Here is a 27,650-nt window from a genome sequence, read left to right on the forward strand (position 1 = left end):
GCTTTGGTAGAGTTTGTTTGCTCTTGTTTGCCCGTGTGGCAGTTGTGTGAATGTCTCTGAAGGTATGATGAGAGGATGGAATGACAGTGTGAAGTGTAATGTATGTGGCTGGGTTCTTTTACATAGTGTATCTTACTAAGAATCAGGAGTGAGACTAATGATGTAAAAGAGATAAGTGAGTGTGTGTCAAGAGAAATTTCTTTATTTAGTTCAAGTCTGGAGGCAGTGCCCGGTGCAGTACTCTCTTAAAGCCTCACCTATTTTCATGATGTTGAGTACTCTCAGCTCCTGGTGTAGTCATGGAAAATAAGGAAACCAAGGAAAAGAAGACCCACAGAGGTACCAGTTTCTTAGTTGATTATAATGTCCTTCATCTGAGGCAGTTAATCTGCCTGAGGAAATGGTCTTTTCTTTTGAGGATTTCTGACTGAACACATGTTGTTTTGCATACTGCATTCCAGGATTTACTTGGAAACACAGTTGGCTTGATTTTTTACCAGCTGTTTTCCTGCTGGAGATCTAGTTCCACACTCTCCCTTTGGTTCCCTTAGCACATGACAGTAATTTCAAGCTGTTTCCTACCTTAGACAATTCAACACACTCATCAATCATAGAAGGAAAGCAAAACCCCACATTTTTGAATAGCAGCTATACAGCTGAGCAATAAAATAGCCTTCTTGACTGCTGGGATAGATTCCTACATAAAATGTTTACAGAAGTAGCTCAAGTCAACTAGCTATCTCCAGCAAACACCAGTGGAAGGTTTGTTAGTCTTTGGTGACACAGAGCAATTTATTAAACTGAACAGGCTGATGCAGATTTGTACAGTTTTGTGGAGAACTGTTCTATTATCTTTAAACTTCTGTCCCTTACACTGTGCTTCTGTGAAAAGTCAGGAGCCTCAGACTTCCTCTGAATCCCTTGAGAGTCTGATGCAGTGAATGCAGAGTGAAAGTACATTTTAACACCTGTAGAGCAGGCCCAAAATGTCAGGATAATACATGCACTGTTAAACTTCTTTAGCAAGCAGCAGCCTTTGCCAAAGGAGACCCACCTACAGTTGAACGAGTGTATCATGTAGACCAGGCAGTTAGGAAACTCGTCCAAGTTTATTTCAAAATAAATCCATGCTGTCCTTTAAATGGGACAATGTTTTCCAGCAGAAAAAAAAAAAGACAGCCTTCTTCCCCAGTAAAAGCCTAAAACCATATGAGAGGAATGTATTTTGATTGTTGTGGAAGAGACTGATGAGGGAGAACCACAGGTCTGATTCCTCACTTACCTAGTGTCATCAGCACCTACGACATTGGACATAATACTGTCAAGCCAAAATGGCTTATTTCTTTTAAAGGAGTAAGAGGCTTGATGAGAGATGTTGAGAAATAGTCAGAAGTCCATGGGACTAAGCCCACATATTTTTTTGACTGTGGGTAGTAGCCATAATCCAAAGGTCCAACTTTGGGTGGAGCAGGACCCATGAACAGGCTTTAATTTTATTTCTTTAGGGAAAATGAGAGTTGGGAAACTGGAATTTTCTTAGGCCACAAACCGGTAACACAAATGTTCTCATGTAACTTTCTTCCTGTGAATTGCTTGGGTTTGGGAAAGAGAATAGAAAGATTTTAAGGCTGAGATAGATATTTGAATAGTGAAAACTTGAAGTCTAAAATATTCAGTTGGCAACTTTATCCTTAAGTATGCATTTTCACGGGCTTGGTATTTCTGCGTGGTCTGTATGGAGGAGTTTATTTGCTGTTTTGCTTTTAGAAATGGGATTTTTCCAAGCTATGATTTTTCACAACAACCGGAGTACAAATGCAGCATGTGAGCTAGAAAGAACTAATCAGGTGCCAAAAATAGCCCCTGGATAATGAGCTTTTATTGCAGACGGTGGGCACATATCCCATCTGTGTCTCCATGTGGACGGGCCATTCTGCAGCCATCGTGCCCCTCGTCCCTGTTCCTTTGGGGTCCCCACCCCATGGCCAGTCATGCTGCCCCTCATCCCTTTCTTTGGGGATCCTCACCCCATGACCAGCCATCCTCCCCCTCACCCCCTTCCTTGGGGGTCCTCGCCCCATGGCCATTCCCTCATGAGGAATAGGGCACCCACCCAGGGTCTGCTCCCTGCCCACTGCCGCCCTCTCCTCGCTCCTGCCCCACACGGCTCCCCTCGGGGAACCCCATGGCTTGGTATTTGGGCGTTTCTGGGAAGAAAGGCCCAGGATAGCTGTTTCTTCCCCACAGGTATTATCTGCCCACACAGCATCTCCCCTGGGTGCTGTGAGGGGCTGGGGGTCAGACTGGATCCCGGGAGCCCGTTTTCCTCTGCTTTCCACGTTCACACCCCTAGAGGGCTCCTCCTGCTGTCCCAAAGGGGCAAAAAAGACCCCCAGAGGCGCGGTCGCCATCCCGCCGGCCGTGAGGGAGGAGCGGCCCCGGTTCCTCGCTGGGCAGGGAGGTGGCACGAGGCCGCGGCGTTCCCGATGCCAAGATGGCATCTCTGTGGGCCCCTCTGGAAGGAACACCGTGATCCCGCTGTCCCCAGGCTCGGCTGGCAAGGAGGGGTGAGTTGTGGGGACACCAGCGGCCATGTGGGCAGGGCGGGAGGCAGGTGAGGGGCGGGGGGGGTCGAGCGCCTCAGTGGTGTGGTGAGGGGGGTCGTGTCTGTCTCGAGGGCCTCACGCACCGTGCTGTGGTGGTTGGGGTCTAAGTGTTATATTTAATGAAAAAGAGGTGCTTTCTGCAGTATGTAGATATTCTTCTGAGGAAAAAATGAGTTAAAAACCTTTTTTTAATTAGGCAAGATGGGGCAAGACCATTTACAAGAGCGTGTAGTGACAGGACAAGGGGGGATGGGTTCAAGTTGAAAAAGAGTAGGTTTATGTTAGATATTAGGAAGTAATTCTCTACTGTGAGGCCCTGGCACAGGTTGCCCAGGGAAGCTGTGGATTCCCCATCCCTGGAAGTGTTCAAGGCCAGTTTGGATGGAGCTTGGAAAAACCTGGTCTAGTGGAACGTGTCCCTGCCCATAGCATGGAACTGGATACGCTTCAAGTTCCCCTTCCAACCCAAACCATTCCATGATTCTGTGGGAAAGAAAAACAACCCAAAAAAAACCAAACAAAAAAAACCCTCCAAAGAAAAACTTTGGATGAAGTTTGAATGGGGATGTGATGGAGCAGAGGGAGGCTACAAAGGCCTCCCTTGTGGGAGTGGCAGCAGCTCCTGAGGAAGGGACTGCAGCCCTGGCAGCAGGACAGAGTCCCTAGCCCTGGGACTGTCCCTGCAGTGGGACAGTGTTCCTGGCAGCGGGACAGTGTCCCTGGCAGCAGGACAGAGTCCCTGGCAGTGGGACAGTGTCTCTGCAGTGGGACAGTGTCCCTGTGGAGCTGCAGCCCTCACTACAGGCTCTGGGCTGGCAGCTCCTAAATCCTGCAGGATTGTTCTTTGAAAGGGCAGCGGGGGAAAGGGTCCTCCAATTCCTGCAGGTGCTGAGGAGCTGCTGAGGTTGCTCCTGAGACCTCTGTGCTACAAACCCCATCCTCCTGTTCTGCTGCTGTGCAAGATGGATAGAGGGGTCTTTTCCTGAGCAGGCTGAGGAGCTGGAGGAGCAGGTGTTAGGTGCATGCAGGAGGGAGGCCATGGACCTGCATTAACAAAGTGGATGAGAATGGGAAGTATCCTCCTTCCCGAGACCCCATTGCCATTTTTTGTGCTTCCCAGCGATCCACACAGAGCAGGGAGGCAGGAGGGGGCTGATCAAAACTTTTTGATTGTTCTCTCTTGACAGTGTTTCCTGATGATCAGTAAGAATTTAAGCTTGTGAGGCTGCTTGACACCATGTTGACTTAGCCCACTAACTTTTTTACAGATTTTGCTTACAAAAAAACCAAGCAAACTTATTCTTATTTAATCATAAAATAGTATTTTTTGGTGGGAAGCCATCTCTTGGAAAACTTCTATGATACAGCCCAATATCCTATAATTGATTTCATTGTACTCTAACATGGGTGAGTTGTCCCCAGAACTTAAACATATAGAAAGTTTTATATAACATGAATTTAACCTTGTTTTTTCAAGATATTTCTTTTTCTGATGGGATTAATTTATGGAGGTCATTGTAATTGGTTTATTATGTTGCTAATACAAGAACAGTGAGTAAATTCCCTGAAGAACTCCATTTCCTTTAGTGAGGAAAATATTGGTGTGCCCTGTAGCTCTGATTCATGCTGCTATTGTGAAGTCAGCCAGCTGTGAGATATATGTGTCGGCAATGGATGATAAATGTGTTCTAATAATCCAGTATACAAAGTATTTCCATAAAAATTCTTCAGTAGTATCCAAGGACATTAAACAGTCCATCAGTAAAGTCCCTCTTTAAATGGTTTTGAATCAGGCACAGGCTGTTTTAATGCACAATTGTACAGGCTATCTCAAGTTTTCCCCATGAAAGTTCCAGAATCTGTTTTTAACATATGATTATGATACTGCTGAGAATGTTGCTTCTGATAAAAATTCATACCGATTTTCAGTATTCTCATCTCTAGCTGCATACAAGAAATTAATCATACTTATGCTTTTATTACTTGGGATATAATTGTGTATTTTTTTACAGTCATCACAGAAATTAGCTTTAAAAAAATCTTAAAATATATAATTTATACAGGATTAAAATTAACTTCGATAACTTACAGAGCACTCTACATCCCTCCTCTTCTTTGTGGCAGACTTGGGTCTGTTTAATTCCAGTGCAACAGTGGGATGAAAGTCAAAGCCCTTCCTGCTAGAGCTTGATCCAGCCACAGTGCTGGACTGACACCCTCCTGTCCATCCTGATTCCTCCTTCCCCAGATATTTGGTTAGGAAGGATTTCATACCAGAGAAATGCTTTCTTCTATTAAAAAAAAACTAATCAAGAAGACTGGATGATTTATTCTAAAACAAAGATTATACATTTATTGATTAAACTGGCAATACAGACTACCCAAATCTCTGTGCTTTGAGTTTACTTTCAAGAAATCTCATGAAATATTAAAGAAATATTTAAAGTATTTCAATGGAAAAAAAGATGGAAGATTATTATTAAAAATGCTCAGTTTGAATTAGTTCTGTATACTTTCCACATGTTTTTAATAGCCTAGTGGTAAAACCCAATAAACCCACTAGAAGCAATGAAATCATAATGAAATATCTCAAGGTCAGTCTCATTTTTCTTTTGGTTTTACCATTTAGCCCCTGCAGTATTTGTAGCAGATGTAATGTGAGATATCTGTGAACATAAAACACTTCTTGTTTTCCTTCCCCTGCTTTTTCCATCTTATTAAAATACCTGGTTTTTTTGGGTGGGGGAGGTGGGTGCTGTAGATGTTAAATCCTATTAGGAAAGTTCAAAAGCAACAATTAACTACGGTGAGTTTCGTGTGGTGGGTCGAATTCTGGCTTTCAGCTGTTGCTGTGTGCAGAAACACCGCAGCAGGCATTTGCTTCCCCAGTGAAATGCAGAGACCTCTTTGTGCTGCACGATGAGTGCTTTCAGAGCAACAGATCAGAACTCTGTGCCTTGCAAAACAAAAACTCTTATGATGGAGCCTGAAAAGCACAGCTGTGACCTACCTGAGCACATCTGTAATTCCCAGTGGAATGGGAAGTCTGGAGTTTTGTAATGACTTCAGGAACAACATTCGCTTGTTCTCCTGCTGGACTGAATGCTCCATGCTGGTCTGGAAGGAAGGGCAGCTGGGAAGGATACCTGTGGATATCTGCAGACTTGCCTTTAGTGGCTGTCCACAGACAGGAGCTTTGGGAGGAGAGGGGTGCCCTGCTCTCCGTCCCCTACATCTGCAGCTGTTGGTACCTTCTCATTTGGAGCCAGCAAGGAAAGGGGGTTTGATTCTATTGCAGGAGCCTTGACTCTATTGCAGGGTGAACACTCTCCCTCTTCCCCAAGCAATACTCCCCATCTTGTCTTTCTGAAGCCTTCTGTGCTCATTCCCCAAAATACCGCTGTCTCAGTAACAGACTGCTGTGATTTTATGGTGACAGCCTGTAAAATTTCTAAAATGTCCTGTGATACAAATCTGCCAGAAATCTCAGCTGTGCCAAATCCATTCCTGTGTGTCATCTTCCAGGCAATGGGGGTGCAACTGTTGCTACTTTAAAAATGATGGAATCTTAGGTTTTGTCACTTAAAACAGAAGCCTGGCAATTCTGTGACTACTGTGAGTACTGATCCTGTGGTTCCAGAGAGATAGAAGTGGCTGATCCAAGGTAATCATATGAGTCCTCTTTAATGTGTTACATAACTGTCTCAGTCTTCGGCTCATTTATCCTTGCCACACATCACCCTGTTGAATCAGGAAAGGACTTTTTCTCTGTTTATAGATGGGCAGCAGACCCTGCATTCCTGTGGTCACTTGACCATGAGATCACATGAGAAGTCTGAGTGAATAACGGACTGGCCTTAAGCAGTGACCACCCTTCCTGTTCTATTGATCTCATCCGTTTAGGGTTTTGTGGGACAAACCCTCTCATAAATTCCAGAAGTATCAATCAGTATGCTCCAAAGCACTGAGTGAGGAATGCAGTTTTGAGCATCTATCACCTCCTTAGCTGTAGGTGAAATCACAGGCTAAAGTGGGAATTTTAATACGTGTATTTCATTTGCAGCTCAGCCCTTAGTGAATGGATGCATTAAATTTGTCTTTTCCAAATGCAGCAAATTTTCCAGCCATTATTACGGAGGATGTGCAGAAGGATGTGCTCTCCCCCTGCGAGATAAACAACAGTAGCAGCCCTGTAGTAAAATCGTCATTGCTTTCTCTCCTGGCTCTACTTGCATTGCTTTGTCTCCTCACTGAGCACTCAGCCCTCACCGGAGGGCTGTGACCGGGCCCAGCTCAGCACCTGGGGGGGGAACAGCAGTGGTTCCTCAGTGCCCCTGTGTCTGTAAGGAAAGAGCTGCCTTGCTGTAAAAACACACCTGGGCCTGCAGCAGAGCCACAGACATGGCAGTACTTAGTGTTGGGCAAGATCAAAGGCATCTGGAGTTTTCCAAATTCAATTCCCAGGTGACACATTTTGCTTGCACACATCAACCACTTTCTGCTGGTAGTTACGTCTTTTTTATGGAAAGCACAGAAAGGACTGAGATCATTTCAAGGCTGTCCATCTGGCTGGAAGATGAAGCTTTCCATCTGCTTTGAAAGTATTACTAATCAGTTCTCTGTCCTTACAAAGGGACGAAAATTAATGTTTGTTGTGAATTGAAAGCAAGAGCTCATCAGGTGGGCATGTTACAGAGTTACTGTGTTTTCTAAGTGATTTAGAATTCTTGGTAGAGCAAGGAGGGCATCTACAATTTAATGTTTTGGCTAATTATATAGATCATCTTATTTGTATGGTGGGATGCACATTCAGGTGGCACAAATAAGCTTAGATGCAATTAAGTCATTTAAGTGGAATCAAAAGTAGCTGAGAAAATGAGTAACTATCTGTTCCATAAACTTCCCTATTTGGGTTGACAGCCAAAAACTCTTGGGGGTTAGTGGGATGTGTAAATGCTCTAGTTGTGTCTCTTTCTCCCAGTTCTAATTCTTGCACAAGGATTTATTACAGCAATTCAGCACTTTAAAACCTCCTTGGCATTGGCAAAACCCTCAGAAACCTATTTAAATATGTCTTTAATGATGTTTCACTCCAGAGCAATCTGGAGTGGCTTCTTTCCTCTCAGTAGTATCATCAGAGCAATGCAGCTGCAAATTAACAAGCATAAAACAACTGCCTCTGATAAATATGTGTTAATTTGGGTTGCTTCCCAAATTATTTCTTCCATAGCTGTATACAATGCACCATCCTTCTTAATTATCTTCTCTCCCTCCTGGAGACTCTTCCCTTGTGTATACTTTTATTGGCTCAGTTCCCTTTCTTTTCTTAGCAGGGGGAGGCAACTTCAAACTAAGATTGAGTGGTACCAGTTAAGAAATATGTTCTTCCCACATATGCTTGAAAGTATTTCATGCAAACTGTTGTAATCAGTGATTGATTGGTTGATTGATTGATTTTTTTAATATAAAAGTTTTGAGACTATAAAGGTCCCATGTTTGTTTTTGTGTTCTGAAGAAAGTAGCAGAAACATATTTACCAACAGAAAGCTTGCACTCTAACTTGATAATCAACAGCTTTGTTATTTTTGTTGGAAGGAAGTGTCATTATAGCTGGAAAATGTGAACAGATCCATGCATACAAATATGTTGTGGAACCTACTGCTTTCCTAATTGCACTGTACATCAAGCTGCTTGACAACACACACTAGGAGGCACAGAAAATAGCTAAATGGAGGAAAACTTACCACAAAAATTCTCATAACTCCAGTATTTGCCTTTCCCCAGCTCCCAGTGGTGCCTTGTGCTCAGTGCAGTGGCTGCAGGAGCAGTCAGATGCTCCAGTCAAGGTCACAATTCACTAACCAGCATACACCAGAACAAAGAACCCAAGTGCCTTGGGCCTCCAGTTAGCAGCATTTCACACCACAAATGACAAAGATGAGGGGAGAAACTGGACCACTGCCTTCCTCCCAGGGGAATGGGAAGCACATATTGGTGCAACCCCCAAGTTGTAAAGATCCAAACCCTACAATGTAAAACCCACAATGCATTTCCAATTTGCAGAGCAGGACTGGACACTCTTTGAACAGCATTTGAATGCAGAAAGCTATTAAACAGCCTGTTGATGCCATACAGATATGGTCTCCCATTGCTTACTTGCCAGAGAGCAATGGGCAGAATTGTGGTTTCCTTTGCTGTGTAGGGTTTGTGCAGCACAACTGACCGAGTCTTCTGGTCTCTGATGCTTTATCTCACCCAAAGTTCTCCTTGTAAATGTCACAGCTTCTTAAGATCTGGAGTTGACTTAAGACCTCTTGAGATGTGACTGTGCTGGAGTGGCAGACAAGTGAGCTGTGGCAGGCAAGCAGGCAGAAGGATTTGCTCTTTGTAGTCAGCCAAAGGTTGTAGGTGGCTGGAGAGGAGTGTGGTGGTGAGGCCAGCAGCACTTTCTGCCTGGCAGACCATGGCCCATTGACATGTGGGCATATTCTCCAAAAACACTTAGCTTGGAACTACTTACTTCAAATCTTGGATCTCCTTGGCCTCTTTCTTCATCATTTTGTCTAGGCAAAGTGACTGTAAACTGATGGATGACTGGCAGGATTATACTATCACTTCATGTGGCTGTAATTGACTGTGTGAATTTGAAACTTTATGTTGTGTTTTCTTTGTGGGCACAGTTGGCAGGCAGAGGTCCTGCCCTCCCCACGTGCCCTTCCCCTGCTTCATCCCTGGCTGCCTGATCTTGTCCCTGTGTCACCCCTTCACTTGTGTTGACACAACTGTCTGTTCGGACTGTGTTAAAAAACATATGTGAACTGGTTTGAATTAAAAATACGTCTCATCTTTCTCATTCTTTGTCTGGCTTCATAAACAATTAGGTCTGTACAGCTGGGAGAGGAGGGGAGGCAGTGCAGGGAGGAACGGACAGCTGGGGAAGGATGAAGGGGACCTACTGGAGCTGCCAGTGCTGCTGAGGTGAAAAGTATCAGATGTTGTGTTTGTCAGTCAGTGCTTCTGCCTGTTCAGAGAGGCCCAGAGCAGCCTCTGCTCTCCCAAATCACTCTTTATAATGACATTCCATAGAGCAGGTCCATTACAGGACTTGTTCTGGAGCAAATTCCTCTGAATCATTTCAGTTCTTCCCTGTTTTTTGTGTTCTTTGTTTGTTATTTTCACTCTAGGGTCAAGTCAGGTAAATAGTTACCAACTGTACCTGTTTTCAAATTAATTGACATCATTTCTGAGGAATTATAGACAGGGAAGACCATATGTGTTCTTTCTGGCTTTACTATTTGTTAATGAAACTACCTATACTACAGTGCTCTCAGGCAAGTAATTAGTGCATGACATAAGAAATAGTCTGAACAGGAGCCCTCAGAGAAGAGATCCCAGGAAAAGCTCTGATCATGTGCATGAAGTGCTTCTCCTTTTGGTGAATGCAGAAACTGTCCTTTTGCACTGGGTTATTTTTTCTCTTCAGATGAGAGAAGCATATTAGAATACCAGACATGTTATCTGACACTGCCATGCCACAAGTAGCTAAACATAATATGTCAAGTGCATTGGTATGAACTGATATGTCATCTCTGGATCGAATCCCAACTTTTCAAAAGGTGTCCTCACTTCCACTCTCCCTTTTAGTAGAGAAATAAGAAGACATTAATAGTACAAGGGCACAGACAGCCTGTTTTTAAATGGCAGGTTTATTAAAAATGTCCTATATCACAAACATTGGAAACATACTCGGCAGATTTTACTGTAAATGAAAGATCCAGTAGATCACGGAAAGGGAGTAACTGTGAGTGTAAATCAACCACTGGATTATGAGAAATAATGAGGCATTTTCCACAGCAAACTCCTCACCAAACCCCGTTGTCCCTCAGCATCCTGGGATCCCAGTTTGAGTTCGTTTGCCCTCAGGACGCAGCCCATGGTTCATGAGTTGAGCTCTGAGTTTGTACATATTTACAGTAGAACAGCCTAAAGCTTCCAGGAGAGGACACGTTAGCACCAGTGCTTATGCATTAGGGCTCACCTCGCCTCTGCCACTGCATCTGCATGGGTCTCACTGTACTGAAGAGTTAGGTTAAAAAAAGGTTTTAAACTGGCACTTGGAAGGCAAACTGTGCTCTGCAGTGACATAGGAATTCTTCGTGTATCACACTTCAATGCCTGGCTCTGGAGGCTGCCCGTCAGAATTACCTTAATGCCCTTTCTTGCACAAATGCACACTTGGCTTCCCCTCTGCTCGGAGTGTTATTTAGTAATAGATGTAACCCCTTGAGACAAAGAAATCAGTGTGGTTATCTTACTGCTGTTCTAATGCTAAGCACAAACTCTATATTTAGTGAATATTAGACAAAATTGGTATCTTTAGCAATTTTGGTGAAACATTTTCACATAGCAAAAATTCTACATAGATACAGTGTTCAGAATTACTGAGATTCACAAAAAAAAAAAGGCTTTGGTTAGAAAATCAAGAAGGGTCAAATAGAAAAAGCTTTCTTAAAAAAAAAGAGCCAGAGGAGTCAAATACTCTATTGAAGTCAAAAGAGTGCAGAATAAAACAGCAGTCATCCATTAGTTAATTTTTCAGTATTAAAATCTTCCACCTAGAGAAGCCCCTGTCTCTTGCAAGCTGTGCCTTTCCTGATGTTCACAGCTGGTCACTTAGCTCCAGTACAAGCAGGGTGGCCGTAATTCCACGTGTTCCTGTTCAAGGCAAAGAGTCCCTCTTCCAGCTGTGAGGTAGAGATTGGGTATCAGGTCACTGGGGTGTGAGATACCACTGAGTGCAGCAGTTACACATTTGTTTCTAGTTCATTTATTTCAATAGTGCAGTGGTCTTTACTGTTGGATTTCTTAGTGGGATTCTCCACTGGAGTTTCTTCTTGCTCCACTTGCACAGGTATATGGTGCTGAAACCCTTTCATTGTTTCTGGTCCACGAGATTCATTCATGGTCTTCACACAGCCATTTCTCTGGTAAGCCACAATCTGATGGATGTTAACAGGCTTAGTTTCACAGATCAGTGGCACCTACGTGAAAAGCATTAAGATCTGGAATACTGCCACTGATTGCTGTATACAACAGGATACTATTTTTACTTGGAAAGCCTGTGGGCTGCTTTACATTCACCAGGATTATCTAGAGCCTCCATAGACTTGCAGGACCTGTTTCTCATATACACTAAGGCATCTTTGCACCATCTGCACAAAGTGAAGGTGTCTCTGTGTAAAAACACAAATTCTGTCATTACTCTGATTTAACTTATGGTAATATCTGCATGCCATTGGTAAAGCAATAGAAGCAGGGCAAATAGAGACTAGAATTTCAGGGCTGAGTTCAAAAGGTGCAGACTCTCAGTGCCGAGCTTTGGGCAGTGCTTGCCCCTAAGTGCAGTTACTTAGATCAGTAAGTCATTTGTTGTTGCCGTCTGCCTTTTTTCTAACCCAATAAACTAACACCTGTCTCTGCACTGTTTCAAAAGAAATAAAAAGGATTTTATTAACTGATTCATAAGTTAAATATTGAAGTGTTCTTTAAATCAAACCAGATTCTGGTGGGGAAAGTAAGACGTAAATACTGGCAGGGAAGAGAGGTGGGCTTGCAGCTGAGAAAATATGGCCTTTGGGTATTCATTACTAACTGCACAAATTATGCAGCCAAAATGTATGGCAGGCCAGCAGTATATTTTAATACAGTTATAGAGCATGATTCAAAGAAAAAATCTCATCACAGATGACTGAATAATCCCTTAGGAGGGATTTTATATTATTGAAACACCTCTTCTTTAGTTCTGCCTGAGTTGTAAGTACAGCAGTGAAATGTCAGAGGCCTGTGTTGTGCAGGAGCTCAGGCTACACTTCTGGCTTTGTAAGGGGTGACATACCTTACCCTTAGGTTGTATGTTTGGGTTTTTTGCAGCTAGCTGTATGTGTAGCCCATATATTCAGGCCTAATCCTGTCATCAGTAATTACTGCAGAAGGACACAGACTATCTTTCTGTACACAAATTGAAAGAGCAGGAATTTTAAATGAACATTGCAGGAAGGCATGAGAATGGAATTGAGCAGAATGATTCTAGGATGGGAGAAATAATGATAGAAATAAAACTTTGCTATTTATCTGGAATACTACAAATAATGCACAGAAAGAAAACACATCTTGTGAAAATTAGTCCTGATAAAGAAACTTTCCTGCATGAGCTATTCTGACTTTATGGAAGAAAGGTAGTGAGAGTCTGCCATGAGCTGAAATGGCTGGAGATTAGCAGCTCCAAACAGTGTGGGCTCATGGAATTAGGAGTCTCCTTTGTCAAGGATTTGAAGGAGGGGCATGAGAAGGAGTTCCTGTTACAGGTAAAGACTGAATGATGCCGAAGAGGAAGGGGAAAATGCATAGGAGTGGAAGGGGGCAGGGGCTTAAGAATCCATAGATGTGTGTGGTGTATGAAATAAGATACAGAGAAGGAAGAACAAAAATATGTAGGGAGGGACTTGTATTAAGTGTAGAAGGCATGAAGATGCCTGAGAATGAAGTCTAGAATGGAGTAATATGCTTGTGCTAGTCTGGAAAGAAAATGATTGCAGTGGTGGCTTCAGATGATGCTGGCACAGAGGCTGGAAACGCCCAGGGGAGTTGCTTTTGATGTGAGCTTATTGATTATGGATATACACACTCATAGGTACCTTCACCACCCCCTCTACAAAGCAATCAAGAACATTTGTCACCCTGCTCTGTTGCTGGTCACAGTTTTAGAAGAAGGACAATTACTGGCCCATCACCCTGTGCCATGGCAGGACAGCACAGCTGGTTCCCTGCCCCCAGCCCCTGTGTGCCAGGCACAGCTGGCTGGCCAGCCTGGAACTCCAGTGGCTTTTCACATGACCTCATGGAAAAGCATCCCTCCACCCTATCTGCTAAGCAGCACGAGCCCGGTTCTGTCCTGTCTCTGACACCTTTTCTAAACTAGGTGACCCCAGTAGGGAGCTGGCAGGTTCTTTGCCTCAGCGTGGCACGAGCTGGCACGCCCTGGCTCATGGCATAGTTACCTCGTCACCATCCTTGACAAACTCCTTGCGGCAGATGTGGGCCATGATCCCGGCAGCCAGCGCGTCTCCCAGGACATTGATCATTGTTCTGAACCTGTCTCTGGAAAATGAAATGGTCACAGTAAGTTGTTGGCTCTTTGGGTACGTTCCTGTGCCTTCATCACTGCAGTAAATGTGGCTAAAGCCCAGGTTTTTTATGAGCTAAAAAGTTTAGGAATGGTAGTGAGGAGTTTGGCACGGGGCAGCCACCAGTTATGGAGCAGCTCAGCTGGGTTTTCCAGCCTTTGCTGAGCTCAGTGTGCTGTGCTGCCACACACACTTTATTTTGTGAGTTAACTGCAGCAGTGGTGCCTCCCTACACAGGCAAGCAGACTGGAACTAAAAAGATGCAACAGAGCACACCACGACTGCATTTATGTCCCAGTGTACATGATAAGGTCCAGTAACACCCCTGATGTGGAGACTGGTGCTGCAAATGGCTTAATTCAATAAAAGCAGAGGTCAGTCAGTACAACCAGTGCCTCATATCAGTGATTGAGGTCTCAATGTCAGCAACCAAAATGCTACTTAAGAAGGTTATTGATTATACCCACAAACCAGGCAGGCACTGACCATATTTAAATCACGTTAATTCCTGAAAAAGCTATGGTGGCTTTGGCTCTTATGGTGGCTATGCAGTGGTTCCTAAAGATTCTTCATTTCCGGTTACCTTTTCCAGTTTAAATTTGTCTGATTGACAGTACTTTGTACATATACAATTTAACTATTTTTCATTTATTCAAGCACAGAATTTCTTCCCTTCTTTCTTTACCCTCTGCCCACTGTCTAAAAAATAAATTTATTAAAATACAGACTGTAAATCCACAAAAGCAAGTGGCTGTCATAGATGAGTGTTATGCTTGAGTCGTCCTGGAATCTGTTAGTTAAAACTGATGAGATTTCAAATAGACGATACAGCTTTTAAGTCTGAAATATATCACCTCTTTTCCAAGAAAAACATATACATTTCAAAACTGTGTCATATTAGTAACTTAATTTATAAATGTAGGTTATAAAATGGAGGTTCAGAAATCTCCAGATGTTTGGCTTATTGAAGTCAGTGATGGTCCAATATCAACACTACCCAGAATTCTGATCCTGTATCTTAATATAGAAAAGAATTGAAACTCTGTACTGATTTTTTTCCAGCTGTTTTAGGCAGGTACTTGGTGAATATAAGTGTTTATCTAGTTACCTGCCTAATTATCAGGAAAGTTCCTGCATGAAAGCTTTTTTGTGTGTGCAGTTACCCAAGTTGTACGTGCAACTGCACTTCAGTTCAGCAATAGTGTTCCACAGCCTACACCAGGCCGTGGTTGTTGACTCCAGGACCCAGCCCTACACTTGTTTGCTCAATCCGTTTTCCTAATGCCTGCTGTTCTGATTTTGGGTTTTGTCGTGAAGAATATTCCCCCAAGAATATGTTAAACAGGGAAAAATCCTGTTACAGCACATATTGATAAATGTTCCTGTTGAACATTGACATTTTTTTCCCTTGGTTAATCATCAAATTGTGATTCTTGGAAAGATATTCCGCGTTGTGACTTTTGGATTGTGCAGAGAGTCAGCTGTGGTGAAGAAGCTGCGTGAGCAGAGCTTGAGAGTTTGCACTCCTTGTTGAGCTCTGATGAGCATCTTTTCTGAAGACAGGATTTTTCTGAGGAAACAGTGCAGCACACTGAAACTCGGGAGAAAATGAATTGCCTGGTGTGTTGATGAGCAGTTGTATTCCCTGTTCCTGTGTGTAGAGTAATCTGCACTCCCTCTGAGTGGAACACACTGCACACACCGACATTTGCTGAGAGCCCAGCCTGCTGCTGGGGCATTTCTGTCAGTGCAAACATGTGAGTCCGGTTGGCAGTGGTACTTTGGCTTTAGATGATCTATTAAAGATGCAAATCTTTTACCTTGTGTTTAATGCATTAGCTGAGAAACGTTTTGGTTCTTTTCTTCACGTCTCTAAGCACTACCTAGAGGTGGGAAGGTCACATACGTGTTATGGCTACCTAAAGAGCTGTAATACCTGCAGTGCATTGTAATGGGTATTTCAGTCTCGTGAGATCACCTAACCAGCCTTCTTTAAGCATTCTTCATACTCCAGTGCTTCCAAAACTAATACTGAAAATATTCATCATGTCAACTATGTTGACACTTTGCATCTGCAGGCTCTTGAAAGCACCAAGTGCCGAAATACAGAAAAATACTTTTTGTTTGAAAGGTCATCTGCAAAAGACAGAAAATTGGGTCTGTTCCTTGCTCACTTTTTAGTGCTGTCTGGAACTATAGCCTGAAAAGTTTTTTCTCTGTTGTTTTGAAAAGTTGTGTAAGACAAAAAGAAGCACAATTCCCATATACGCTGGAAGACTTACTGGAAAAACAACGAAATGTTGATGTTGCAAGAGCTGGGCAAAAACTGAGCAATATAGAGGGAAAAGGCTATTGTAATACAGTCTTGAAATATTCATACAACACAAGACTCATGACTCCTATTAATGATAATAATAGTAATATTCTCTTACATTGAACAGGAAATAGTTTTTCTCACAGTTCTTTGTACAAAAAAATACGTGGCTAAAAGTTTAGTAAAATTGGATCTATAACAGAATGGACTTGCAACACATTTTTACCCAGAACTTTCATGTGATCAAAGTCCACTGTATTAAAGGATATATATATTTTATATAGACTAAATAAAAAATAATTTGGAATCAGAAAGAACAGAATTGCATTGGAATGTGTGATAAAAGGAGGACGTTATTAGTCCTATTGTAGTACGTGGCAAGTATTACAATCAGGCTGACTCTGTCGTGGTTCCATTGCCTGACTGTCCTTCTAGATAAATATAACTCTCTAAGTTTTCCTGGATCTGATTTAAGATAGGTACTTTGTTCTACTTCATCCTCCCTCCCTGTAAATGTGAAACTTGATCACTGTCCCCTTCAGGACAATCTCATCTAGGTAAGAAGCTGCTGTGGTGACCTCTTCAGCCTGCTCTGCTTTTAAACCAAATAAACTCCACTTCTTGGTCATATTTCCGAGTCTCATCCAGACTCTCTCTCATTTGTCTGTGTCTTTTTCAATATAATGTCCACATCAGCAGAGTATTTAATGAGGCCACATTAACACCACTTCAAACAACATAATCACTTGCTATGCCTTTTATATATCTTAATACACCCCTGGAGACCATCTGTCTTTTTATCCAAGTTGCCACAATGGAAATCTCAAAAGCTGAATGCTACTTACAGTGCCCAGTCCACAGCAATTATCAACGTGATGTCGTCTGTTGGGAGCCCCACGGAGGTGAGAACAATGACCATTGTCACCAGCCCAGCCTGGGGGATGCCTGCAGCACCTATGCTGGCAGCTGTTGCTGTGATGCTTTAAAAGAGAAAGAAAGGAAGAAGCTTTACCAGTGATGGGTTGCTCTGCAAGAAACCACATCATGTTCCTACAGGAGCTTTCCTAAACCATACTCCTCACACAAGCCACTGCAAGGCAGCGCCAGTGTTTTGTGGGCACAAACCAGGTGTGAGCAAGAACAGGCCAAACTGTCTGCCCAGGGCTAAATTCTCCCTCTCAACCTTTGCAGCCTTGGCACTGGTGGGGCAGTTCTGTTGCCTGTTAATGCCAAAGGTGCAGAGCAAAGGGCCCAGCCAGGCTGTGGCTTGTGTCAGCTCCTTGTGGGCCATGGCACCACGGAGCACTGCGTGCCATGAATCTGCCAGCACTGCTCATCTCTGCTTCCCCATTGGCAGCAGAGCTCCCATCAGGCATTCCTGAGTCACCGTGGGCAGTCCCTGTGCCAGGCAAACCCCAGCGGACACCTCTGAGTCACCGTGGGCAGTCCCTGTGCCTGGCAAACCCCAGCAGACACCTCTGAGTCACCGTGGGCAGTCCCTGTGCCAGGCAAATCCATCCATGGGATTTTGATGTCAGTCCCTCACAGAGAGGTGATGCCAAGGGGAAAGAGGCTGGGCCAAGGTGAAGACCTTGCACAGCACACGGCTTTGCATACTTGGATTGAAATATTCAGCAAGCATGAATGTGACTGTACATCTTCAGCTTCTGGAAAGTAATTTTATTTGATCTTCACTCCCTTTTTCATCCAGGAAAGCAGAACTGAATAGGAGACCAGGGCAAGAGTGGACCTGGCAGGCTTGACATTTTTTTCATAATGCTACTTTTAGGGGAGGGATTTCATTCCTTTTTCCAGGAGTAAAAGTGACTGAATGTATTAATTTTCACCAATCCAGCCACTTCCAAGAGCTGGGCCATCCAGCAGAAGACAAAAAACAAAGGTTGACAAAGGATGACAGAAAGTGTGTACACTGAAAATCCATCACATTCATCGGTCCAGACTCTCAGAGCTTTTGGCAAGCGAAGTCTCGTCAACCTCCTATGGAAAATGAGGGTAACAGCAATTACCCACATGGAAACTGAAAGAGAGAGATCCAGTCTCTTGCTTGTAGTTGTTCAGTGGACCAGTACAGCAGCATCAGGATTTCTAACTAGAGCCCTTTTCTACGATAAAAAAAACCCCAAACATTTGCACGTGGGTGTGATGGAGAACGAGAAAGACTTAAAACTACATTTTGAAAACGTTAACTTGCTTAGCATCCTAATAGCATTGTAATAGAGTGGAGATGGAAAGGAAGGGACACAAGCTCAGTAGCTGAGTCAGAGATAACTATAATGAACATTAAAAGGCCCTTGTTGGTGCTATGAACCGACTGGCTGATCAGAACTGCTTCTGCCTCTTAGGGCAGTTCAGACCAGAAAGTCTCATGACTTAATTGGGAGAAAACCCAGGAATGTTTGTCTAAGACTGTTCCATTCCATTTTTACCTTAATGTAGATGTTTCTTTCTATAATATGCTCAGTTCATGAAAACAGAATCTTTACTCTCTTTCTCTGCTACATCTTTGTTTGCATAATCACACTGATAGAAACTGTCAAACTGGATTTTACAAACTATGAGCAAAGTAGACTGATTATTTTTCTAGCATTTTCCCCTCTGGCAAAAATACCCTGGAACTCAGAATATTTGAATTTTAAATCTCGAGGTCCCAAAATCCCAAGATCTGGGACAGAATTTGGATTAAGATATTGAAGGTCCACTGTGATTTACTGTTTGCCTTCTTCTTTTGTGAGTCTTTTTTTTCTTTTTCTTTTCTGGATTTTTCCGATCTTTATTTGTATTTTCATTCCACTGTTTTACCTCTGTCTGGTCCTTGTGTACTAGCACTTATTGTGAGGAGTGAAAATAAGAGATAAAATAGAGTTCTGCTAGGAGAAAACTAGAATTTACCTTCTTTCCATTTACCATCATTCTCCTTCTCCTAATTTTTAAAATTAACATTCTTTACTTCAAAGTGTCTGTAACGTCTGCTCATGCTCTGGGCGGGCCATATTTTGGGATTAGATGCTAAAAAAATCTCCAAGTTCCAAATCACAAAAGACTAACTTTTAGCACAGGGTCGTTCCAACACTTTTCAAAGAGAGCGCGAGCCTGAGCGAGAGCTCATATGGGCACAGTTTGTTTCTTTTTCATCTGGTCCACCCAGATCTTGCCAGGAGCCCATTAGCAAACCTCAGCTGTCATGTGGGGTTTGCCTCAGGACTCTTCTCTTCTTGTCATGAAGGTTTTCAGGTCCAGCAGAAGGCAGACAAGGCCCAGCAGTGTAAATGGGGCTGCGGTGAGGTCAGTGAGTGGGTAGATAAGCACATCTCAAATATGTTGCACAAGGCTCTGACTATGAGGAATGTTTTTATAATCATTTGTTCCCTGCTGGAAACCTGCAGGTTTCAGTCCCTGAGGGATTCTTTGGCAGTCACTGGAGTTATTCTGGCAGTAATTGTTCAGCTGGATCTTCTAGTCTTTTGGATCCATGACAGACTTTTCAAGGATGGAGTACACAGCCACAGCACTCTCTGCCCACTGAGAGCATGGTTGTTTATGAAGTTTTCTCCTTTAACAAGCAGCAGAGAAGACATTTCAAAAATACCTGTGATATGACCCATTAATGAAAACCTGCCCTGATGGTAGCATCTGTCCTTCCCTCCTCCCCCTAATCCTCCAAGAGCTTCCTAACACACTCTTCCCCGTTATCTGAAATAGGACTTCTAGTTTTGCATATTTTAACCTTTTCCTCTCATGTAAAGATGCAAATTGTACTTAAAGTTGAAAACAATTCTGAAGTTTAAAATAGTGGTTGAAACGGCAATAGTAGTAAAATGTTCCAGTCCTAAAGTGATCAGTGTGGAAAATGAGACAGTTCTCCTCCAACAGGAGCACATCTCCTGGTGTCCACGTGCACGCGTTGAGCAGGACCAGCACAGTTTCTCTCTGTGCAGTCCCTGAGCTCTGCATTACTCAAACCCAGCCCTTCTGTGAGGATTGCATCTTTGGTTACCTTATGGTGATGATCTGCCCGAAGTCCAGCTCGTAGTTGTTGACCTGTGCGATGAAGATGGCGGCCACGGCCTCGTACAGCGCCGTGCCGTCCATGTTGATGGTGGCCCCCACGGGCAGCACGAACCGCGCGATCCTCCTGTCCACGTGGTTGTTCTCCAGCAAGCACTTGAAAGTGATAGGCAGCGTGGCTGAGCTGCAGGACACCAGAGAAACACACGCTGCTTTAGTTTGGTTTCTGGGGAGTGAAGGAGTTGTGGCAAACCTGCTGCAGGCAGGGGGGGTTTGATGCTGTCTGGGCACCGCTCTGCACGTGTGCTCACTTGGCAGGTGACTCACTCCTCTGCTTGAGGGAGGATAAAGACAGTTACATCTACAAAGGCATAAACATATAATATATGTATATATATAACAGTGCACATTTTGCTTCCCCAAAGTTAAAAATACTGTTCTCTCTTTCCCTCTTTCAGAAGAAAAGGGACAGAAATCCCACAGAGGCAGTGTTGTACGTCCAAATGAAAGACAGGTGAACACCCCGTGCAGCTTGTTAGAAAAATCCCTGAAAACTGCTGTGCGCTCATGGATTCTGAAAGTGTTTCCTCCCAGGCCTGCCTCATGTGTAAACAATTTCTTATTTCTGCAAGGGCTTAGGCAAAGATCTGATCAAGAGCATGCCTGAAAACAGAAGTTACAGACCAAACTTCTGTATTCGGGAATGTCAAATCCCATTTCCTCTCCAGGACAGGTCTGCCCATGTCCCTTGTGTGGTCATATAACAACCACATAATTGCAGGTGCTGTAATGATGTGTACATATGTAAATGAGATGTATGTGTGTGAAATGGAATGGTATAAGACTGTTTGTCAGGTGTTCATTTTTAAACAATCTTGATCCTTTCAAGGCTTTAACCCTCAATTTCATACTCTAAAAAAAAAAAAATCTGATTTTTGTTTTCATAAACTGAAAGCAAACAAATTCCCAGGTCATGGACTCCTGTACCTTCCTAGCACAGGCAACTACTCCAGAGTTTCACTCAAATTTGTGACACTGCATCCTTAGAGCCAGTAAACTGTCTGTCCTGACTACTCCTGCTGAGAGGCTTTCCAGAACTCACTGCTCAGCTGAGAAATCTAATTTACAATCTAGGTGTACTCTTCTCAATTTGCACTAAATTTTCCTTTATGTGCTTTATGTATTCCTCCTTGCATAATCAGCTGTTACAACTCATAATGTTAAAAATCAACTTTGTCCTCTCTCAGCCTGGATTGACCCGGTCAGACTTTTCCAAGTCTTCTCTTACCAGATTGCTGCTTTACATCCCTGATTACTCTTTCAGCACCTGTTTCATCTCAATGAACTTTTGCCTGAATACAGGTGACAAAAATGATTTGGAGCATCCCAATAGAGGTTGTCTTGTTCACTGGCACATGCCAGAATCACATGTGTCTTATTTAAAACTTTGGCTGTTGGTGACTTACAGGTGGCAGTGAAAAAAAAAGAGAGTTTCTACTGTAATTTTTGAGCTATATAAATATCTGATTTCAATATTATAAAAAACATTATCAAATGAATAGTTTTATTTGTCTCTCCAGTTAAATTAGGTGAAGTTTGTTTTCTTGAAAGCTCTTTTATTTGTTGATACTTTAGCGTTAAACAGTAGAGCAGTAACATGAAAACCTGACATTTAACGTTTATTGGGAGGAAAAAAATACTCTAAAGTGCTGATCTTAATCTGTTTAGTCTTTTAAAAACTGTCCTAAAGCTTTCAGCTGAGAGGTATCTTCTCCCAGCACTAACTCCAACAATTAAAAATACATTTCCAGAGTCTTATCTCAATTTTGGGATAAAATGCTGCAGCTGCAGAGACTGAGCATAAGCTAATGCTGGATCAGGCCAAGCTCTTACTAGTGTGAGCCACAAAGACAGCTAGTCACTGTGCAAGAGCAGCTGTTCAGCTGCTCTGTTTATCTTATCAGTCAAAAGCATTTTGATATTTGCTCCAAAAAATCAACAAACTGATCTCATCTCCCGTTTCTAAATCTGCCTTCAATTTACACTCTGCAGTAGCCAAGATCTCAGCGTTTCATAAGCAGCAAAACCCTTGAAAAAGTCGTGGTTTATAACTTGTCTTCAGAGAAGATGAAAATTGCTGCTTTTGATGGGATGTACCACTGAAAAGATGATGCTTTAATTCATTAATGGTATGGAGAGATGACCTAGAAAAACAAAATTCCCTCTTGCCATTGGAACGAGGAAAACTAAAATCAAGAAAAATCTTGCCTGTAGGCCAAATATTGCTTTTTCAGAGTGGGAAGAGGTGACAGGATCAGGGGAGATGTGGGGGGACAAAAGCAGCAAGTGCAAAAACCCCAACTGTGCAGGCTGAACCCCCCGGGGCAGGGCAGGGCAGGGGGGGCAGGGGCAGCACGTGCTGCACTCCCCTCACTGAGGCACTAAAGAGGAGCCAGGAAAATCGGGAGAAGCATAAGAGACTGGGAATGGGGTACAGAACCTTTCACTAAGGGACAGAGGTTGAAATGTTGTTCAGATTCAGTGAATCATTGCCATGAGGTGGCTGCCTACAGGCTTTCAGCTTCCCCTGGGTTACATTCTTGGGGTTTGTAAATGGTGTTGTTTTTGCTGCTTGTAGTTTGATTTTAAGCTTTGAGAATAAGCTTTCCACAGGTGAAATGAGTATCAGCCCACTGATCTGGGGTTTTCTATCTTTAGATGTAGGCATCAACTGACACAGGAATATCTCCAAGAAACACATCGGTATTCTTAAAACCAACTCTTTGTTCTCCTCCAAGCTGATCTGAAAATCCAATACCCACATGATGAGTGTTATATAATGCCCCTGTGGCAAGTCTGATTTAACCAAACACACATGTGATGACTGTCAGGAGAAGCAGCTCTCCTGTCCAGCCCCAATTATTAGTGCATGTTCTTTTGGCAGCAGCTCAGTTATGTGCAGTATCCATTCCTTTCAGAGCAACCAAGGTGAAAAGTTCAGCTCTCTCTAGACAAGGCACTGCTATTTGAGCAGGAAAACATTAGAAACCATGTTGGGCCTGTGTTGGATTTGCAAAATATACACACTCTTAAGAAGGGACAGCCAGAGCTAAATCCATCAGACATGTCCAAGCCCCAAATCCGTATGTTCAGAGCCTTTCCTCAGGATTCACCTTAACTTTAGTAGTACATTAACTTCTGTCAATAAAGGTACTAAATCTGGTAACAAGTCCTGCTGGTGGTTCTTGACAGGCTGAGCTGCCAGCTGGTGCCAGAGCTCTGTTCCCAAACTACACCCTCTCTGGACCTATAAATACATCCTTATTCCAGCACAGCTGTCTCCAAGCCCTTGATGTCCCTGGAGCTGTCGGAGCTCAGGAGGACTCAAAGCCAGCACAGGTTTAGGAGAAATCTGGACTCCCCTGCTGTCAGTGGACACTCTCACGTCAGCTTGGGATAAGGAAATGGGACTGAAAAACCTTCAAGTAAGTGGTGGTTTACCTTGAAAAGGCTCGATTTTGGCTTTGTAGCTGTGCCTGATCAGCCTGTCTACCTCTCCTTCCCATGGTGGCTCTTGGGGCTCCTTCCTGGGAGTCCAGCTCTGCCAAGGAGAAGCTGAGTTCCAAAATGAATCACAGGCATTCTACATGGTTGGAAGTTGCCTGCAGTGACAGTCCCTGCGATGTGCAGGTCTGTGAAAAGAGCTTGCTGACATTTATAAGTCTTTATCAAACCCTCCTTGTGAAAGGTATCCATACTCATGAAAAAGTTGGATATTTTTGTTGCTTTTTAACAGAAAAGGAGAGGAAACGACAAACTCTTCTATAGGACCAAAATTTCCTCTTTTCTTTTTTTCTTAAGAAGAGAAATATTCAGATAAGATTTTTAGGAAAAATTCTCTCTTTCTAGAAAAAAAAAAAAAAGAGAGTGAATGGAATAACACAGCTTAAAAAAGCTGAGTTGTCAGCAATAGAGTTCTTCAGAAACAGAATTCCTAGAGGAGCAGGGCAGATAGTCAAGTGTGTCAAATGTGAGCCTGATGAGCCTTTTCCAACACTAATATCTCAGAGTGCAAAATTAGCATCCTCCTTGAATCTGGGGATGTGACAAAAGCTACAAACGTTTTATGTTCTAATAAAAAAGCTTGCTTTAATTATTTAAGCCTAATTGGAGTTTAAACATCACCCAGCATGCAATTTTTCTTGATTTTGTATTTCGCAGCATGTTGCTCTTTATAGGTCATTTTGGAGCAAGCTGTTACATGTGCAAACACCTTGTAAAATGTAACACATTGGAAAGCTGTACCTTCTGTAGTGAAATAATAACTCCCTCCTCTGCTTCCTTTTAATCTTATAAATTCCTCCTGCCACAGATGCCCTGAAACTGTGTTGTCATATCAGCTACACAGAAATGTTATTTTGTTATTTCTGTCTCCACTCTGTGCAAGGGAATTCCAGCCCTTTCAAGCACATCTCATGCACCAGTTAATCCATGTTGGGAGCCATTTCTCAAAAGCTGTTTCCCATTTCCATTGTGCCTTTGTTCAGCTACAGTTAAAACTCATTGTACATCCTCCCTAAAAGGGATGCAGAAAATCCTATTCCTTGAGCAGAGCAGCTGAATACTTTCCCAGTGCTGGACAATAGCTTGCAACCACAGTCTTTTCTTAATGTACCAACAAACAAAGACTAAGATGAGTAGAAAGGGTAAAATGTTTCCACATGACTGAAATAGGAGGTTCCCCACTAATACCAAAAATGCAGTCTGGACAAACTGTGTGTCCCTCATACATATTAACTTGGTAGAAGCACAGTATTTTTTTTTTTTTTATGGAAAAAATCTTATTTCCTTTTAAGTCCTCTAAGAAAACCCGTTTTTTGTCCAATATTTTTTAAACCAAGGGAAAACTGCGACAAACATGATTGTCAAATGGCTCCCACAGAACTTCCACCAAATGTTGAGAGACGTGTTTTTAAACATTATACCAGTGAATGGGACCACTGCTCAGATACAGGTGTATCTGCTGCACTACAGGGACAGTGCTGTTCCCAATGGCAAATATTCATTTAATCTCTTTGGAAACTCTATAATACCTGGAGGATGTGGCCAGAGCAATGAGCAAGGCTTGAAGAATCCCTCTGATGAAGACAATGGGATTCTTCTTGGTGATGAAGAAGTACATCATTGGCAGAATAAAGAGCCCGTGCACCACCAGGCCACACACCACTGTGATGGCATAGAAACCCAGCTTCTTCCCGATGGCCGACGGGTCATCCATTTCCAGGATTTTGCCAGCAATTAGGAACACAATTCCAAAGGGAAAATACCTGAGCAAAAAGAAAATCATTATTAGGAGGCAGCTCCCTCCTGTCAAACAGTGTGAGCTGGGCAATCCCTCCGGGAGCAGAGCACTCCCAGCAGCCTCTCTGGGTTCCGTTGTTTTGTCACACTAAGCCCCTCTCTCCCACGTGAGGAGTGTGACCAAAGCACAGCTGAGGTTGTGGTGCTGGTCAGGAACCACTTGGCAATGTTTTGGTTCAGAAGGCAGCTCTAACTTCTTAGCTTAAAGCAGGTAAGCTGCTGGGAAGGAGGGGGATGAATCCTAAGCTCTGCTCAGAATAATCGTTCATGGTTATTGGAAGCTGTTAAGTAAATGTTTGTGTTGCCTTTGGAAGACAGAGGAGAAACACCAACATACATTAGACGTGCTCTTGGACTGCCTGGGAGTTTGATTTGGGGCAGATAAATAGGCAGAAGCATAGTTAGTTTCTGAAGCCCCTCTGGACAGATGTTCTATGAGAACTTATTTTTCTGTGCACAGCTGCGAACAAAGCCATGGGTGCCAAAAGAGCTGGAGATTAAAAGGTAGCTGGAAACAAAGGCTGAGTGCTGGCAGTGGTTCCCCCCCCACCACACCCCATGTCAGGCTGGGCCGCACTGGAGGACCTTCTGGAGGGTGGGGAAGGTGCTGAGCTGATAGTTTGTGTTGTTGGCAGTCAGCTGCTGTTCCTCTGATCTTTGGGACAGGTGGGCTGGCAGGTCTGGCTGGGTCTCCAGCAGTGCTGCAAGGGATGCAAGTGCCAGCTGGAGCATCCCATCCTGCTTCTGCCTTGTGTGGGCTGGGTGTATCATAATCCCTCTTGGCATGCCCAAGGATTGGCAGTGCCCTTAGGGCACACAGCACCCCCCACCCAGCTATGCCATGGCTCATTGTTTGGGAGTAACACAGAGAGTGCCCCTGTCAAAGTGACAGTACAAGCCAGGCACAGGATGTGTGTGCATCTTCACATGCTGAGGCCCTGCAGAACTAAGGATCATTCACCCTCATTTATTTCCCTGGAAATAAGTTTGTGAAATTTCTGTACGTTTTCTTCTGTTGACATTTTCTTACTCTTAAAAAAAATAAATACTGATTTTCTTACAAAACAGTTACTTACCAAACAGCAACTGCCACAATCTTCATGACAGATTCGTTCAAACACTGGCAAAAGCTGACCAAAGGAACTCCACTGTTCCCCATTCTCCCCAACATGATACCTGCAAAGGCATCAACGTTCAGTTTCTCAGGTGCCTTCACAGAAAGCCCCAGTGCTTTCCCTCTGAAAAACATTTTCTAGGGAAGGATCTGTCTCTGTCTCTGCCTCACCCCTGTGTGCTGTGTACAACCTGACAGCACCCAGGGCACACCTGGGAGGCAAAGCCAGGCTTGGAGGTTTGCTCTGGTAATGGGGAGTTAGTAATGAAGTCTCCATCTTATTTTTAGTAGTTGTCTGTCTACATAGTTACAATCAACCCTCATAATCAGTCAGGCTTTGCAAATTCAGGGGAGGTAAGGAAATGTAAATTTGCGGGAAGAAAAGCCAAGTTGCTGTAAAGACTAAACAGTAAAGAAAGCGAGTAAAACTCCTTTGTGTGCCCCCAGTGCTCAGAAAGGAAATGAAGAGAGCTCTGGGATGTGTCATCTAACCATGTATTCTCCAGACAGTGGTAGTTCCCATTAATGCATATAAATAGATGACATTTTCCTATGGTTAATTATCTGCCATCCCTCCCTGAAAGGATTATAAGTGATGGAGTTAATTGCTCAAGGAAGCACTTCAAAACCGAGCTGCACCCAGCGAGGCAGCCTTTGAAGGAGCTGTGTGGGACACGGGGGCCTGGGAGAGGGTGTTGCTGCCACTTGCTCCGGATGTGCCGTGTCCCTGCTTTGAGCAGGAGCCCAGGCTTTGGCCCTTGGAGCCCACAGCTGCACTTGGGAGCCACGGCTCACTGCCAGGGCAATTCCCTGCTGGGGCAGGGAGGGAGGCTGTCAGCTGCCTTATGCAGGGATTTCACAATAACAGTGCGTTCAAGATGTTTGTAAGCCTGTTAATATTCATCTTAAGCTGTGAAGTTTAGGTCAGAAAGCAACGCTCTTTCATTAAGCGTGTTGCTTGTATTGCAATAGGACATTAAATAGAGTTCAGCTCTTCTAGTTGGTGGCAGTTTTACAAGAGTCTGATCTTCTAAATCTCTATGATG

At 43.4% G+C, this 27,650-nt stretch overlaps 1 protein-coding gene across 1 annotated transcript in view; it reads right to left on the minus strand.

The window, feature by feature from the left end:
* Window positions 1–11,351: 11,351 nt before the first annotated feature.
* The window catches only part of SLC1A7 (solute carrier family 1 member 7), a 43,547-nt gene continuing 27,248 nt past the window's right edge, over window positions 11,352–27,650 (minus strand). Inside the window, exons 6-11 of the mRNA XM_027894653.1 lie at window positions 26,567–26,666; window positions 25,223–25,456; window positions 20,119–20,313; window positions 16,949–17,083; window positions 13,664–13,763; window positions 11,352–11,647 (exon numbers count right to left, since the gene is read on the minus strand). Of these exons, the coding sequence (XP_027750454.1) occupies window positions 11,411–11,647; window positions 13,664–13,763; window positions 16,949–17,083; window positions 20,119–20,313; window positions 25,223–25,456; window positions 26,567–26,666 (1,001 nt within the window). The 3' untranslated portion in view covers window positions 11,352–11,410. The remainder of the gene's footprint in view (window positions 11,648–13,663; window positions 13,764–16,948; window positions 17,084–20,118; window positions 20,314–25,222; window positions 25,457–26,566; window positions 26,667–27,650) is intronic.

Source organism: Empidonax traillii, unplaced genomic scaffold (assembly GCF_003031625.1).
Source record: "Empidonax traillii isolate 1590-97213 ecotype Southwest subspecies unplaced genomic scaffold, ASM303162v1 scaffold15:size5535645, whole genome shotgun sequence".
In the NCBI taxonomy this organism is placed as follows: Eukaryota; Metazoa; Chordata; class Aves; order Passeriformes; family Tyrannidae; genus Empidonax; species Empidonax traillii.